The sequence below is a fragment of the Hemiscyllium ocellatum genome, chromosome 8, assembly GCF_020745735.1.
Source record: "Hemiscyllium ocellatum isolate sHemOce1 chromosome 8, sHemOce1.pat.X.cur, whole genome shotgun sequence".
In the NCBI taxonomy this organism is placed as follows: Eukaryota; Metazoa; Chordata; class Chondrichthyes; order Orectolobiformes; family Hemiscylliidae; genus Hemiscyllium; species Hemiscyllium ocellatum.
Window position 1 is genome coordinate 43,260,420 of NC_083408.1, and position 18,544 is coordinate 43,278,963.

The 18,544-nt window shown below is 41.0% G+C and overlaps 1 protein-coding gene across 17 annotated transcripts in view; it reads left to right on the plus strand.

Moving 5' to 3' along the window:
• Positions 1-18,544, plus strand: part of LOC132818134 (alpha-(1,6)-fucosyltransferase) — a 752,369-nt gene that overhangs the window by 616,229 nt on the left and 117,596 nt on the right. For 16 of the 17 annotated variants that reach the window (XM_060828858.1, XM_060828856.1, XM_060828860.1 and 13 more), the window contains 3 exons: positions 1,958-2,076; positions 4,762-4,927; positions 11,288-11,402. In XM_060828858.1, the coding sequence (XP_060684841.1) occupies positions 1,958-2,076; positions 4,762-4,927; positions 11,288-11,402 (400 nt within the window). The remainder of the gene's footprint in view (positions 1-1,957; positions 2,077-4,761; positions 4,928-11,287; positions 11,403-18,544) is intronic. The other variant, XM_060828873.1, reaches the window with a different exon arrangement.

Consider the following 18,544-nt stretch of genomic DNA (forward strand, 5'->3'; position numbering starts at 1 on the left):
AAAAGCTGCTGTAGGAAATGTTCTTCCAAGGTTGGTGTTAAGACCTTGGTGTGGAGTAGATGGTGTGTATTTCTGCATTTGGATGTGTTACAGCTGACCTGTGATTGCTTACTGCTTATACTAAATGCCTTGAGTGAGAGAGTTGTGTTCTCCAGTGCTGACCATCCTCACCTTCATGAACACATCTAAAAACACAATCACCACCTATGCATATTGAACCAAAGCTTTTAAACAACCTGTGTTCTTGCACATTTTCACTTTGTTGCAAAACAATGAAGTGAATAGTTGAACAGGATGAATCTTGCTGATGAGTCAGATATATCATTGCAGCTTTTTGTCTGGCACTCATGAGAAATGCAAGGAAATTGTACTGTTTGGATGGCAAGTAAATTCTTGGGAGCTTGGGGAGCCTCTAATTTCCTGTTGCTTTTAATGATGGCCAATGATTTACCAACCACTCAGCACTCTTCCCTCCTATTCTATAAATTGTTGGGATTGTCTACAATTTGGCATTCTTACATTTATCCTGATGAGTGCAATATGAAAAGTCTCAGCAAAGTTTTGCTCGTTCCCATGATTTTCGAGTTGAACAGAAGCAGATGCAGGACTGCTTTATTGAGTGAGAATTTGGATTAGTGGTGCTGGAAGAGCACAGCAGTTCAGGCAGCATCCAAGGAGCAGCGAAATTGACGTTTCGGGCAAAAGCCCTTCATCAGGAATCATCAGTTTCCTGATGAAGGGTTTTTGCCTGAAACGTCGATTTCACTCCTCCTCGGGTGCTGCCTGAACTGCTGTGCTCTTCCAGCACCACTAATCCAGAATCTGGTTTCCAGCATCTGCAGTCATTGTTTTTACCTGTTTGAGTGAGAAGATATGTGACACCAGTGATTGATGCAAAATATAATCTGACTTAAGTCTAAGTTATTTTGCAGCATTTTGTGACATATTACAGCATACTATTTCATGTTCACATGACAAAATTAAAATTGAATATTAACAGTGGTGACAGTGACCTTTTTAATGCATTACACTAATTAAAAATTACACAACACCAGGTTATAGTCCAACAGGTTTGTTTGCAAGCACTAGCTTTGGGAGTGCTGCTCCTTCATCAGGTGGTTGTGGAGTAGAATCCTACTTCACAGCTACCTCATGAAGGAGCAACGCTCTCAAAGCTAGAGCTTCCAAATAAACTTGTTGGCCTATAACCTGGTGCTACATGATTTTTAACTTTGTCCACCCCAGTCCAACACCGGCACCTCCACATCATTACAATAATTAGGCAAGGCATGTCGATCATTTTTGTTCCATATTTGGTTTACCTGAAAGCCATCACTCTTTCTCCAAACTGATGAACTCCAGAATTGCTGCTGAAGCCCACAATGAATACGGTGGATTACAGAGTTATCCCTGATTGTCTAGGTCATTACCCTCTGCCCCTAAGTCCACAGTGTAAGAAACAGAACAGCATGTGTACAATGTCTGAAAGCAGAAGTGATGGTCTTCTCATTGCAGCCTTTGACGCAGTGGTGTTCAATCGATCTGGGGTTTTGTTAGGCAAATGTAACCTCTTTAATATCATTTAAAGCCTGTTTTTTTTAAGATATTCAATTGCTTTCCTTATTGTTTATCAGAGTAGATCAAATTCTTGCAAGAGGCTATGCAATCCAATGTCGAAGCATCATTGATAACAAACGACTGAAATTCATTGACATGTCTTGCATCCTGATCAGTTAGCTCTAAGATTGCTGTTTCTTCGGTCCATGCACAGTAATCGTTTTATCCTGTTCTGACAGAAAGTTGGTATGTTCACCTACTTGCTAGGCAACTGACATTTAGGAAAATAATCTGCCAAGACTCCAGCCTGGTAATGATGCATCTCATGTGTTGAAGCTTATTTCAGTACTTTAATACAGAGGCACTGCTGATTTGATTGGCCTAATCTTTTTCCATTCAGAATTCCTGAAGGCCCTGTTGACCAGGGGCCTGCTGCTGCTGGAAGAGTGCGTGAATTAGAAGAACAACTGATTAAGGCCAAAGAGCAGATAGAAATCTGTAAGAAGCAACCAGGCAATGGTAAGTGATTACCTTTTTCAACTGGGCTTGAAAAGCATAAAAATCAAGATCATTGTCAGAAAACCTTTGTTATACTCCTGATAGTCAGTTGGCGAGGGCAGAATCTAAAGTTAGTCTTTACTTGGGTTAGATTTGTTCGCCAAGTTAGACAGTGCAAGTTCATATCTCCTGACTCCAATCAGCTCTTGTGTCACTGACTGTGGCTTTGGTTATTTGAACCCACATGATCAGTGCATTCCGCCCATATTTGCTGAACAATTAACAACCTTTACCTGATTTAGAAATGTCTTAGTGGGTTTCCCTTTCACAGTCCATGAAGTGTACATTATTAACTGCTATATTTTTGTTCTGGCTTCTAAAGTAAACTGTTGTTAAATGATCAGCTCTGTTCACTTGTGTTGTTCAACAATGGGAGACAAGATAACAGTCAGGTAACAAAACAACAAACCAAAAGCAATCAGCCAGAAATACCTTTGACAAAGTAGGAGTTGAGGAGCTTTGTCCCTTAAACATCCTGACTTAGGATCTAGCTGTTAGGTTGGTATTGAACCCTGTGACTCCTGAACAAGATCCTGTCTCTGTCACAGTATGAAGAGAGCAGCCTACCACATGCAATAGAGACATAGATGGATAGTACTTCCAATCATGGTATGTGACAACGACTGGAGGTGAAGTTGGTGGTTGGATCTGTCTAGATTTGGTACCATCTATTTTGTAGATTATTACTCATTTTCTTGCTCAGTGTGCTACTATCTGTTGCACCACTGTGGCTAACTTAAGCTGAGAATTCAGTCTGTGAAGGAGGAGGTCCTGTGCTTTGCTCCCAGACTGTAGTATGAAGCCATGCCACCATGCTGAGCCACTCCCATCTACATTTCTGAAGTTTGTTTCTATTACCCTCCTCGCCTTACACTTTCCAATTCATCTTTAACCATGTGAAATGAGAGATCAGGCTACTTAACTTCCCTGCCTGCTCTCAAAGTCACTGTGCCACTAGATGCCAGGAACTATAGAACAGATGTCAGTCTTTGGCTCTCTTCTGTGCTGATTGACCAAGACCTTGATTCAGTTCTCCCAATGGGGAAAAGTATTTGAAGAAGCAGACAGCTCTTCACTCCAAACTGGCAGCTATGTTTTCAGCTCCTTAAAATCAAAGATTAAATATGCCATGATATGTGAAACCCCTTCCCTAACCAATGCAATACTAAAATATGATCTGACAATCTGTTGCTCAGTTATTCTGTGGCTCATGCTGATTGTCATGGGATTCAGTTCTTTCCCTCATAGCAAGCTTTGCTTGACTGAATTCAACTATGTGCGAATCAGTGGATGAAGCCCCATGAGATGTGCCATTTTGCATTTTGAACAGGAAGTGTCTGATTCAGGAAACTTTCCACAGGTTCGGCTGAGCTGATGGTGATACATGAGCAAAGGCATTGATCTTGGCACCAGTTAGTAATTGGGTGTAGTTGAGTACGATCTTTCTATTGACACAGTTTGTTTTGCTGTACCTATCTTCAGCCCAATTCTTTGAGGTAATCTGAATATTTTTCGAATGACTTATACAGAAACTGCACAAGAGCTGATCCTGTATGAACTCTGAAACTGATGACACATTTCCTATCTTTGAACACTGCCAGGGAACTAATCTGGAGTTACATACATAAATGTGAGGTGCTACATATTAGAAAGCAAGTAGGGCAGAACTTGTATATTTAATGGGGGAGTCCTGGGAGCGTTGCCACCACAAAAAATACCTTGAAGTGCAGGTTCATAGTTCCTTGAAAGTGGAGTTATAGGTAGATAGGATAATAAGAAGACATTTGCCTTTATCGGGCAGTGCATTGTGTAAAGAGTTGGGGTGTCATGTTGTGGCAAAACAGCACATTGGTCAGGCCACTTTTGGAATACTGTGTTCAATTCTGGTCTCCCTACTATAGGAAAGATGATGTTAAACTTGAAAGAGTGCAGAAAAAAACATTTACAAGCATGTTGCCAGGATTGGAGGGTTTGGACTAAAGGGAGACACTGGGACTGTTTTCCCTGAAGCATCAGAGGCTGAGGTGTGACCATATAGATTTTTGTAAGATCATGACAGGCATGGATAAAGTGAATTGCCGAAGTATTTTCGCAGAGTAGGAGAGTCCAAAACTAGAGGGCATAGATTGAAGGTGAGAGGGGAAAGATTCAATAGGGACCTAAGGGGCAACCATTTTATGCAGGGGGTGATGCAAGTATGGAAAGAGCTGCCAGAGGAAGTGGTGGAGGCTGGAATAATTACAACATTTAGAAGGCATCTGGATGGTTATGTGAATAAGTAAGGGTTTAGAGGGATATGGGCCAAATGCTGGCAAATGGGACTAGATTACTTTGGGATATTTGATTGGCATGGATGAGTTAGGCCAAAGGATTGGTTTCTGTATGTACATCTCTATACGGTTCCTTAGACTATCTATTTTATTGTATTTATTATATACCTGTCATTATTTTTGCACTTTGTACCTTTTAAAAATGCAACCAGGGAGCTGGATTAGATTTTCAGCTTGATTTGTAATTAAATGATGCTTCTTTTAAACTCGAGCAGAATAGGACACGTGCATTGGGAGAGCAGGTACTGTCTATGACATGATGTGATTCTTAGCCCTGATGCGGAGCTTTTATTCTTGTGCAACCCACATGGTGCAGCAGGTCCTGGGAGAGAGCATGAGGAGCTGAGACGCAAGATTGAGAATGGAGTGAAGGAGCTGTGGTTCTTTGTACAGAGTGAAGTGAAGAAGGTGAAGCACCTGCAGGGTGAAGAAGCACAGAAACATGCAGATGCTTTGCTTGAAAACCTCGGCCACCAGCAGAGGTAATGTCTCCTCACCACTCAACAAATAGCAATGTTGACAGCTTCTGTTTTGTTTTCATGTCAGATGTTCAAAAGCCATTGAAAGTGCCTCTCAGTTCATATAACAGCACTCCAGCGTTATTCTGAATGCATTGCTTCCTTGCGATTTTGTTGTGTTTTGTACAGCTTCCAGCTTGCATAACCTGCAAAGCAAACTTTAGAAAGCAATGAGGTGTCTTTGCGGTCTGCAGTTTAAGTATAGCATCCATTGTATATTATTTTTAAATGATGAAGCACATTTAGGATGCCTGAATCATCATGGCAATAGGTTTTTGGTCCCAAGTGAAAATTAACATCACCAAACGAATCTCCTGTTAAGCAAACAACACTCTTTCTTGCTGAGTCATCAGCCTCAGAATGGGTAATTAATGCTTCAAGTGAATTTTAGGCACTAATCCAATCCAAGTCCTGTATCCCTTTCAAATTTTATTGTTTTAGTTTCTGTTGGCCTTTGGAGGACCTCCGTTAGATTACTGTTTAATAGTTCACTCCAAGCAGTCTCTTGACCCTACATTTAACTGTGGGTCAGATTGACTTTTTCAATGCAGTGACGGTGAATGACATAATTTTGAAACATTGGAGATCTTGCCTTGGTTGCATGGTGAAGTAAACAGGTCACAGTTATTGAGGATGTTTGCTTTCCCACCAGGATCATAATTACATCCTACATTGTGTTGTCAGGTTTGTTTTGCTGAGGCCTGAATGTTCATTATATGGGTTTGCAATCAGAAAATGGAATTACATTCTACCAAGCACAACCGTTTCAAGCATCAAATTAGCCAGCTACACTGTAGGGCTCCTTTGCATGTTAACCTGATAATGTAAGTGACCCTGATAATGTGTGCCACTATTTAAGAAAAGTGGTAAGGACAAGCCAGGGAACCATAGACCAGTGAGCCTGATGTCGGTGGTGGCCAAGTTGTTGGAGGGGATCCTGAGGGATAGGATGTATGTGTATTTGGAAAGGCAAGGACTGATTGGGAAATCATGTCACACGAACTTGATTTCAGTTTTTTGAAGAAATAACAAAGAGGATTGATCAGCGTGGAATCTATGTGGAATTCAGTAAGGCTTTTGACAAGGTTCCCCATGGGAAACTGGTTAGCGAGGTTTGGCCTCATGAATACAGGAAGAACTAGCCATTTGGATACAGAATTGGCTCAAAGGTAGAAATCAGAGGCTGGTAGTGGAGGGTTGTTTTTCAGACTGGGGGCCTGTGACCAGTGCAGTGCCACAAGGGTCAATGCTGGGTCCTCTACTTTTTGTCATTTACATAAATGATTTGGATGTGAGCATATGGGGTAAGTTTGCAGATGACCCCAAAATTGAAGGTGTAGTGGGGAGCGAAGAGGGTTACCTCAGATTACAACAGGATCTGGACCAGATGGGCCAATGGGCTGAGAAGTGGCAGATGGAGTTTAATTTAGATAAATGTGAGATGCTGCATTTAGGGAAAGCAAATCTTAGCAGGACTTTCACACTTAATGGTAAGGTCCTAGGGAGTGTTGCTGAACAAAGAGACCTTGGAGTGCAGGTTCATAGCTCCTTGAAAGTGGAGTCACAGGTAAATAGGATAGTGAAGAAGGCGTTTGGTATGCTTTCCTTTATTGGTCAGAGCACTGAGTACCTGAGTTGGGAGGTCATGTTGCGGTTGTACAGGGCATTGGTAGGCCACTGTTGGAATATTGCGTGCAATTCTGGTCTCCTTCCTATCAGAAGGGTGTTATGAAACATGAACGGGTTCAAAAAAAATTTACAAGGATGTTGCCAGGGATGGAGGCTTTGAGCTATAGGGAGAGGTTGAACAGGCTGCGGCTGTTTTCCCTGGAGCATTGGAGGCTGAGGGGTGACCTTATAGAGGTTTATAAAAGTCATGAAGGGCATGGATAGGATAAATAGACAAAGTATTTTCTCTGTGGTGGGGGAGTCCAGAACTCAAAGGCATAGGTTTAGGGTGAGAGTGGAAATATATAAACGTGATCTAAGAGGCAACTTTTTCAAGCAGGAGCTGTGCGTGTATAGAATGAGCTGTCAGAGGAAGTAGTGGAGGCTGGTACAATTGCAACATTTAAAAGGCATCTGGATGGGTATATGAATAGGAAGGGATTAGAGAGATAAGGGCCAAGTGCTGGTAAATGGGACTCCATTAGTTTAGGATATCTGATCAACATGGACGAGTTGGACTGAAGGGTTTGCTTCTGTGCTGTACATCTCTGAGGAAGTCTTTTTCCTTGGGTGGGGGAGTCCAGAACTAGAGGGCATTGGTTCAGGGTGAGAGGGGAAAGATATAAAAGAGACCTAAGGGGCAAGGTTTTCACAGAGAGGGTGGTATGTGTATAGAATGAGCTACTAGAGGAAGTGGTGGCGGCTGGTACAATTGCGCCATTTAAAAGGCATCTAGATGGGTATATGAATAGGAGGGGTTTGGAGGGATATGGGTCAGGTCCTGGCAAGTGGGACTAGATTAGGTTGGGATATCTGGTTAGTATGGATGAGTTGGACCGAAGGGTCTGTTTCCATGCTGTCTCTATGACTCTCATTTTGAACAGTAACAAAGCAAAGATGAGAAAACAAAGTGTGGCCCATGAAATAATATCTTGTACTCGCTGCCTAAATTCTTAGCTTCACAAATTGGCTGACATGCTGTCACTGTTCTGCTCGATTCTCCTTGAATTCCATCCTTTGCTGTCCAGTCACTGAGTGCAGTTGATGCTAATCAGTCCGACTGTCAGAACGTCTTCCTGGCATGAGAAGGCTGCATGGCAATCTATGCTTTGCAGAGGTTCAAGTTCTGAAAGGTAGAATAATCTTTGATTTAAAGAAGATCATTTTTTTCTAAGTTGGAAACGAATCTAAAAAAATGAATTTTTGTAAAGCAGCTATTATTTTCCTGACCACTTTTCTTTTCCTTTCCTCATTGAAGGTACTGAATTTTTGCGAGGGTATGGATCAACAGTACCTTGCTTAAATAATAATCATTCATATGTGAGATTTGACAATGAATGGCAGCAGGCTTCATAGACAAGTACAGTCTTCATCGGAACAACACAGGTATTGCAGAATAGTGATGAGGAACAGGAAACCTTGGCTGGATTTTCTTTTATCAGCTAAAGCAAGATCCCTGTCTTGCAAACACTGTCAGGGATAGTGCAATACCTTTCATGCACAGTAGCTTGTAATGTAAAGCAGAAATGAGGCCAAGTCTACAGCCTGCAAACAGCTGTGAGCAGTATTAGCTTATGCTGGCTTTTCCCCACACTGTAGATTCTGGCTGCAGGATCTTTATACGTCCTACCCGGTTGCTCCAGAGCTGATGACGACCTGGATTGCAAAGTGTCAAATAACCCCTGACCCGAAGATTTTGGACAATCCAGCAGTCTAAAGTTTTACAAATCTGGGTTTAGAATGCATTGAAGTAATCAAGCTGAATACTGTGGAAACCCGTAGAATTATTTATGTCACCACCTTGAATCTGGTTCCCATCAATTCAGCTGTAACACCATTCAATCCATCTGCATGTGACTTGCTGTGACACAGCAGTACTGCTTCAAGCTTTCCGTCTCTGACATCTGCGTCTGCACTTAAAGTAACACCCTAAGGTATCCAAGGAGATGAGCAATTCTTATTAAGCCATTACTCTACAGCAGACATGTTTAGTCAAACACAAGGCAGTAATTGAGAAAAGGCAACTTGGCCAAAGGCTCAGAATATTGAAAGCTGACATTTGATTGTCACCAAGTTGTCCATCTTGAATTGTGTACTTACTGTGCACAGTCATGCTTTCTGTTTCTTCACTTTGTTCATATCTTATGCCATGTTTATTTTCAAGCTGTCCCATAGGAGTGCAGATGAAATGAACAGGATGATGGGCTTTGGCTGGATACACAGCTTTGTCCAATTTTAATTGTTTTTCTGGAGTGGAGAGAATCAGAAATGATCATTTCTTTTCCAGTGTCTCATCCGGTTGGATTTAAGTGCCATGTAGCATCAGTTAATCCTGCCTGCTTGTGCCGACGGGCAATGGGATGTGCATGTGCAAAAAGTAGAACATATAAGCATTTTTTAAAATTATAGGAGGTTAGTGTGAGCAACAAAATTGGGAGTGAGAGGTATAATTCAACAGTTAACCAATTACAGTCCATTCAAAAGGTGAGAGAGTGCAAGTCTATCTGAGACATTGTCACAATTACTTACTTTGTAACATGGATTCTTGATTCCTCATTTTGTTTGATTAACCTCTGGTGATAACATGTTAGTGCTTCCCTGCATCAATGTGACTTAAATGTTTTACTCTCCTTTCCTTCCTTGAAGCCACAGATTTGTGTTCGGTTACAGTTCTAAAGTGGCGAGAACCCCTCTTCTCCATCAAATGGCTGTTTAGTATGGGATTGCCAAGGCAGTAGTGGTAGCATCACGTCCAAACATGACTGTATCTTCACTGAACCTTAAACTGTAACATATCAGAATAGGAGTAGGCCAATGAGTCTGCTCCATCATTCACTAGAATCATAGTTGATCCAACATTCCTCACATTCACTTACCTGCCTTTTCCCTGTGACCCGTAATCCCTTATTTATCAAGAATCTATCTGTCTCAGCCTTAAATATACACAAGGACTGCCCCCACAGCTCTCAGTGGCAAGCAGTTCCAAAGATTCACACCCCTCTGAGAGAAGGAGTTCCTCCTCATCTCAGTTTTACATTGGTTTCCCTTTGTTCTGAAGTCTTGCCTTCTGGTCCTAGTGGGGGGAATCATCGTCTCAGCGTTTACCCTGTCAACCCTTTAAGATTCTGATATGTTTCAATGAGATTATCTCTCAATCCTTTAAACTCGTGTGAGTAGAGACCCAACCTGTTTAGCCTTTGCTCATAAGATGATCCCTCCATACCAGGGATCATCCGAGTGAACCTTCTCTGAACTGCTTCCAGTGGATCAACATTTTTTCTTCTATAAAGAGTCCAGATTGTTCTCAGTACTCCAGATGTGGTCTCACCAGCACCTTGTACAGTGGCAGTAAGACATCTCTCTGCTTATACACCCATCCAGTTGAAAGAAGAAGCATAAGCTTCCTATGTTTCGTGTAGAAGTTCCCACAATCCCCTTAGTGTTGCAGCTTGCTGCAGATTTGATCTGTTTAAATATTATTCTATTCTCCCTTCCAAAAAAAACAGCTTCACATTCTGCCACATTATACACTATTTGCCAACATTTTATGCGCTCACTTTAACCATGTAAACGATATCCCTCTTGCAACACCTATTTTTGGGCTGTCTGTAAATTTGGCTACAGTACGTTAATGACTTGGAGGAAACAAGTGAATATATGTTGTAAACAGTTGTAATCCCATCACTGATGCCTGTGGAACCACACTGATCACAGGTTGCCAGTCGGGGAAACCCTTAACCTCACTTGCTGTCTCTTGCCGTGTAGCCAATTTGCTGTCCACACCTACATGTTATCCCCAACACAATAGGCTTTTCTTTTACAATTTAACCTTTGATGAGGTACCTTGTTAAACACCTTCCAGAAGTTCAAATACAACACATCTACTGTCCCCTCAATCTACTCCAGTTGGAACTTCCCCAAAAAACTATTAAATTAATCCAAAGTGATTTCCTTTTCATGAAGCTATGCAGAGTTTGCTCAATTAGATTATGGTTTTTCAAATATTCTGCTATGACTTCTGTAATAAGCGGTTCCAACATTTTTCCATAAGCTCATCGGCCTATAGTTATCCACCGTTTGCTTCCTTTCCCTTAGAATGTTCGGGCCGGGGAGGAATGTGAGATGAGGGGATGTTGCATTGGCAGTTTTCTAATCCTCTGGGACTTGGAGTCATCGAGTCCTCCTGTACGGAAACAGACCGTTTGGTCCAACAACCCAAGCCGAACGTAATCCCAAACAAAACTTGCCCCACCTGCCTTCTCCTTGCCCACAACTCTTTAAACCTTTTCTGTGTATCTATCCAAATATCTTTTAGACATTTGTAATTGTACTCACATTCACCACTCTCAGGAAGTTCAGAAAATTACAACCAAAGCATCCACTATCTATTAGCTCATAACACAGAAATCCTGATGTTATTTTACTGCCCTTCCACATGCTTCCCAGTCCTTCCCCTCAACTTCATGCATGTTTGTACTTTTTCTATTTCAGTACACACACACACTGAAGGAACTTATACTGCAGACTTGGGAGCTACTCAGATGGCAGAATTTGATCCCCTAGATTTGGGTTACCCAAATAAAATTTGTGTGCTTTGTATAACTATCAGCCATTGACTTACTTTGAATCTTACTTGTGTCGCCTTGCAATTTTTAGGTCTATTATGACTGATGTGTACTACCTCAGTCAAACAGACGGAGCTGATAAATGGAGAGAGAAAGAGGCCAAGGATCTGACAGATCTAGTTCAGCGGAGAATAACATACCTGCAGGTATGGGTTGTTTGAAGTACAAACAGCATGAATTCATGATAGGTGCTTTTTTGTTTAATGCCCTCCTCATGCAATGTCAAGAAAACAGTATTTTCTCAAATTATTATGCAAAAGATTACCATTATCAAATTGGGTTAATGTCACAAATAAGATTTTTATTGTGTGATTAATTTTCAATCTAACTGTGTGGCGGTGAGACCAGTAACTCTGTGATATTTCATTTGTTTGGTTCAGTATTTCTAATCCCATAGAAATATTCAGGTCTATGTTTAAAATCACTTTGGTAAACATCCCTAATTGGGGTGTGCAATGACTATATCTGTTCAAACTCATAGATTTATTCAAGTTTGTTTTTTGAACTGAATTGTTAACCAGGATAAACCTTGTGAAGTTGATAATTTCAGTCTCATTGCTGTGATAACTCTGTTGCAGGACACTTCACAGGATCACCTTGATTAATATTCAGTACCTTGGAGAGCACCCTATAGAAGTTGAATGCTTCTGACAATTTTATACAGCACTTTCATAGAGCAAAGCCTTGCTGTTGTTTAAGTGAGCTTGGTAGAGTAACCTGAGATGAGGAGCAAACACCCAGAGAAATGAGAATCCCCAAAAGCTGCTGCCTAAGTTTTCACTGCAACAGTAGCTTTGAAGTGCAATATTTCACTCTCTATCTTACCACTGAGCTTTATGAAGATGCTGTTGTTGAATGGTAAAGGCAGACTAAACGCGCAACAGAAAGGTGTCTTCTGCCTGTGAACGCATTGTATCATTTTAGTTCACCCTAGTAAGTATTGTCAATCACTCTTTCTCACACTGAAAATTAACAAGAAGTCTGGATTTTTTTTTCCACTGTTTAGCTGTGGTAAATTTTTAAAATACCATTTTCTTTTAGAGAAAGCAATTTTCCTCTCTGCCTCTATTTGTTTCTACTCAGTCTTTCTTTCCCACTTGGTATATTCTTTTCAGATACATAATTTGCTGTTGATTTACCAGTTTATTTTACATTTCATCCTTTATTATTCATTTGTTTATATCTGAATCTTTCAATCTAATTGATTAAGTAGATAAACAGTCACTCGCTGAATTCAATTAGATCCCATGTGCAATGCTTCTTCACTGTGCTCTCATGAGCCTGCAGTTTTAGCAGCTTATCAAGCAAAGTTGCAATACAACAAAAATTGAAGCCAATATATTGTAAGCAAAAAATGTCCATGGCTAGTTGAGAAATTCTGTTCTCAAATGGTACTGTTCATCCAAAATGTGTTCAGGAAGTGCAAGGGAGCAATGACCATGAACTTGAATGCAATCTAATGTCTCAGGTAATCAGTCATTTATGTGAGAGTACCCATCTTATATGTTCAGTGTTTCCGGCAGAAGATTATCACCAGAATACATGGTCTGCTCAATATTATGTTGTGTTGTGTTAACAGGTTTTGATGCAAGCTTACCAATTTGCTACTGTAGCTGTTTCAAGATCATAGTAGCATTTGTTTCATTTTTGTTTCATTAATCCTCTCACTAGGGAAGGAACATTTTTGGAAACTGTACTTGTGACAAAGTCACCACTGAATTCTTAGAAAATTAGAATTATTTAAACTGACCAAATGATGCAGGTATCAAGCATTAACTCTGCACATGACTTAGAAAATTATGACTTTTTTTTAAAAAGTTGCTAATATTGATAAAGAATTTCTCTGGTTCATTCATACAACAGTGTGGTGTTGAAGTGAGTTTCCTCATAAGGAAATCATTCATCTGGTAATAAAGGGAGCAGCTAAACTGCATGCCTTCTGACTCACTGTGATGAATTATTTAATAAATATCATAAATATACATTTAATAGCAATGCTGCAGCTAATGTGCCATTTAACTGAATGAAGTAACACCCCTGATAGTGCCTCTTGCTATTTATTGTATGCATTTGAGATCTGGGATACTATGACCAGTTAATATGTCATATAGTCCTCTGCTAGACTTCATAGCCCTAATTCCTGGTGCAGTTTCTTTCACTTCATTTTACTTCAAGGAGAGGAGGTAAAATCCCTGGATTAGTAATTCAGAGATCCAAGCTAATGCTCTGGGAAAGATTGATTCAATTCCCACCATGGAGGTTGGTGAAATTCATATTCAGCAACAATCTGAAATTAAAAAGCTGGGCTGATGGTGACTACTAAACCTCTCTCTTGTTCAGGGAAGGAAAGTCATGCCATCTTCACATCCTCAACATATGACAGCCTCAATCCAAACACATACACAAAGGGAAGTAGGACTGACTATCCTTGATAGAAAGGCAGCTTTTAATCAAGTAAAACACCAAGGAGCCTGAGGAAAGTTTGTGTCAATGGGATTTGAGGGAAAAGCACTTTCCTGGTTGGAGTCATACCTAACACAAAGGAAGATGGGTTTTACTGGAAGTTAGTCATTTCAGCCAAAATCACTGCAGGAGTTTCTCAGTTAAAAATCTCACAATACCAGGTTTAATTGGAAACACTAGCTTTCCGAGTGCTGCTCCTTCATCAGATGGTTAGTGTCCTAGGCCCAACCATCTTTGGCTGTATTAGTGATCTTCCTTCCATCATAAAGTCAGAAGTAAGGATTAGATTAGATTAGACTTACAGTGTGGAAACAGGCCCTTCAGCCCAACAAGTCCACACCGACCCGCCGAAGCGCAACCAACCCATACCGCTACATTTTTACCCCTTACCTAACACTATGGGCAATTTAGCATAGCCAATTCACCTGACCTGCACATCTTTGTGACTGTGGGAGGAAACCGGAGCACCCGGAGGAAACCCACGCAGACACGGGGAGAACGTGCAAACTCCACACAGTCAGTCGCCTGAGTCGGGAATTGAACCCGGGTCTACAGGCGCTGTGAGGCAGCAGTGCTAACCACTGTGCCACCGTGCCGCCCACTTCTATAAAGTAAAACTTCATAAGGATATTTGCACAATGTTCATCACCATGCACGACTCCTCAGATACTGAAGTATCCTCTGCCCAAATGTAACAAGACCCGGACAACACTCAGCCTAAGCCAATAACTGGTAAGTAACATCTGTGCTGCACAAGTATCAGGCAATAATCACCCAACTCTAGAGAATTCAACCATCGTCCCTTGCCATTCAATAGCATTATTCCTGCTGAAGCCTCCACTATCAACATCTGGGGGTTTACCATTGCCCAGAACTGAGTTGGATTAGTACTATAAGTACACAAAGTGCGAGAGCAGAGGCTGGGAATTCTGCAGCGTATAACTCATCTTCTGATTCCCCAAAGCGTGTCCACCATCTACAAGGAGCAAGTTAGGAGTGTATTGGAATATACTCCCCATTCAACAACACTCCAGGATCTCAATATCGTCCAAGCTAAAGCAACCCATTTTATTGGCACACCACCCATTTCCCTCAACACTCACTGCCATCTCCACCAATGCACGGTGGTCGCTGTGTGCACCATCTACAAGGTGCCGTGCAACAACTCAACAAGGCTGCTGTGCTGCACCTTCTAAACCCACAACCTCCATTATCTAAAAAGGCTATAGCAGCAATTACAAGGGAGTACTACCACCAGCAAGTTCCCTCCCAAGTCTCACATCTTCCTGACTTGGAACTGCATGACCATTTCTTCACTGTCACTCAGTCAAATTGTTGGTGCTCCCCTGCAAATCGCACTGTGGGTGTACATACACCACATGAACTGCAACCAGTCAAGAAGGCCATACCTTCTCCAGAGCAATTTGCAACAGACAATAAATGTTGGCTAGACTGGTGGTGTACAAATCCCATGGATGAATGATAAAGTGAGGTTTGAGCAGCACTGCAGGTCCAGTTGGCCTCTGTGTTATCCCTGGTTTTCTTAGGTGAATGTCAGATTTGGACAAGGTGTTGTTATTCAGACTTTTGTCCTTTATTTATTTCTAATGTAGTCATTGGTGTGACACACCGGTCTGTATTTTGTCACCCGATGCTCATTCCCTCTTCACATAAAATGAATAGCTAGATGGCCTATTCCTGCTCAAGTTTGTAATGCTCTTGTACCTTTTCACTCCATCAATTTTGATCCAATCACGGCTCCTGGTTCTACTTGGTCCTACACTCTCCAGCAGCTCCTGATCTCCCATTGTCTGGTGATTTGTTTAATCTGACAAATTGTATCTTTACAAAAGGGTCCAACAGTAGACTTGCTGTTGATATAAATTCTGCAAGTTGCCATGGACCAGCTTGAATCCTAATTGAGGTTTCTGGCACAAGATTGGAAATTTGATCTGAAGTTATTTTGCACATGAATAATGATGTTGCTGTTATACTTAATGCTTTGTTTAGCTGTTGGCTGTGAAAGAGACCAGCCTCAGAAATTAATATGACACAGTTCGGTGATTTTTGCTGAAACATATGGCTGTCGATGCTGAGTAATTAGTTAAAGACTGGAGGAAAACCTGTGTGTTGCACTAAAATCATAAAAGTTTATTTTTGTAGCTGAATCTGTGAAGTTGTTAAATGTAAAAGTGGAGTCAGAACCCCAATTCCTGGTAAAAAGTTTGCAACCTTAGTATCCTTCCATTTTAATACCAGTCAGGTTTGGAGATTAGTGGTTAGAAGTAGTTGACTGACAGACTGTCAACTGATTATGGTAACTGGGTAATTTTAATAAACTGAGATCCTGACTGTCTGCTCAGGTGAATGTGAATCATCCCATGGCACCATTCTAAGAATGAGAAATTCTCTGAATGATATGGCCAATGTTTATTCTCCATTTAACACCACTAAAAACAGAATGCTTGACCATATGTTTGTGAAAATTGGCTGTAAACAAATTGGTTGCTATGTTTGCCTAAATTACAGAACTTCAAATGGATTTAATTGACTCTTGAACAATTTGTAATTGTCTAAGACCATGTGACAAAGTAGCAGAAGGAAGCCAATTTCCCCCAATGATATGGGATTGGAAATATGGAAAGTATTATGTAGGTGCAAGTTTACTCTTACTTTGTAAGTAAGCCCTCTGCCTGTATCACACTGTTTGTAAAATTTCTCATTGATCCAATAAAACATTTTGGAGTTTTTCTGAGCTAGAATTGCTGTTGTCCAAATGAAGCATTTTAAATTCAAAGCTTGTGAGAAGATTTGTAGCTCGGGTGCTCATTGTTGTGGTTCTGTTCGCCGAGCTGGGAATTTGTGTTGCCGACGTTTGGTCCCCTGTCTAGGTGACATCCTCAGTGCTTGGGAGCCTCCTGTGAAGCGCTTCTGTGATGTTTCCTCCGGCATTTATAGTGGCTGGTCTCTGCCGCTTCTGATTGTCAGTTCCAGCTGTCTGCTGTAGTGGCCGGTATATTGGGTCCAGGTCGATGTGTTTGTCGATAGAATCTGTGGATGAGTGCCATGCCTCTAGGAATTCCCTGGCTGTTCTCTGTTTGGCTTGCCCGAAAATAGTAGTGTTGTCCCAGTCGAATTCATGTTTCTTGTCATCTGCGTGTGTGGCTACTAAGGATAGCTGGTCGTGTTGTTTCGTGGCTAGTTGGTCTTCCGTATCCGTGAACACCAATTAGCCCGAAACGACACGACCAGCTATCCTTAGTAGCCACACACGCAAATGACAAGCAACATGAATTCGACTGGGACAACACTACTATTATAAGGGCAAGCCAAACAGAGAATAGCCAGGGAATTCCTAGAGGCATGGCACTCATCCACAGATTCTATCGACAAACACATCGACCTGGACCCAATATACCGGCCACTGCAACAGACAGCTGGAACTGACAACCGGAAGCGGCAGAGACAAACCAATATAAATGCCGGAGGAAACATCACAGAAGCCCTTCACAGGACACTCCCAAGCACTGAGGATGTCACCTAGACAGGGGACGAATCGTTTGCAACACAAATTCCCAGCTCGGCGAACAGAACCACAACAGCATTTTAAATGCATTGCAGATTTCTGGGCCACCTTGCAAGTATGGAGTATATAATCTTTGATTCCTGCAAGTAGACTTTAATGTACAAGTCTGATTGAAGTCATGTCTAGATTTAGGTTGCTCTTGTTGATGGTTGATCAATTGAAACTTTGAAAGTTGAGGTTGATAGAATTTTATTTGAGGACATAAAGGGATGTGGCTTAAAGTTGGGTAGATACACTGAAGTATACAGCAGGCATGTTCTAAAATAATGGCAGAATAATTTTAAGGCACTGCATACTCCTTTTGACAATATTCACTGGCCAACCCTAGTTTTCTGCTGTTAAAAGTAGTTTCTTTATCATTGAATGTTTTAGACCAACAGAAACCACCAGCATAGACTGTTGTAGATCATCATTATGCTCTATTAACGTGCTATGATGTAGTATTTGTGGAACTATTAAGACAAATTTCTCAAACTGTCAAACCAATGAGGTTGTTATGAGCATACATATAAATTAGGAGTGCATACAGGCTGTTCAAGCCCTCAAGCCTGCTTCCCCATTCTCCAAGATGTGATTGGGGCCTCATCTTCACTTTTCTCTCTGTACTTGCTATCAACTTCTGCCTTAAAAGTACGCAACGCCCCTGGCTTCACATTCTCTGGGAAAGAGCATCCCAGACATTCTGAATATGAGGATTAATTACCAATCCAAGATGTACCGGAATAGTAACAGTAAAGTTGCTGCTGCTATAGATATAAACATCATTGATAGTACTGCAGATGTGGTGTAAGGGACATGGGTGATATTGAAGTATGTAGTCAATAACATTAATTATTTACATGAAATTTCAAACTACTTGTTAAATAACACAGATGTTTCATAACTGGTGTTGGTTGCTTTTCAAATTCCTTTTAAAATATAGAATTACATTGGATAGTGTTCTAATATAACTTGGAACTATCATAATGGGAATTGAATGGAAATATTAGCCTTTTTTTAAAAACCAAACACTTCATGAATTAATTAGCTGGGATGTAATCACAAATGAGGTTGCAATTAAAGTTTTGCATGTCAATTTGCATCATCTCTTGGTCTCTTGCTGTTCAGAACTACAAAATGCCAGTCACTTGCAATGTGTTTGATTTTACCGAACCTGGAAAAGACAGCATCTGCAGTACAGTACATTTGTGCATTGAAGTCCTATAATGCAGTGCTTGTGTGAACCCAACTAATGCTGGG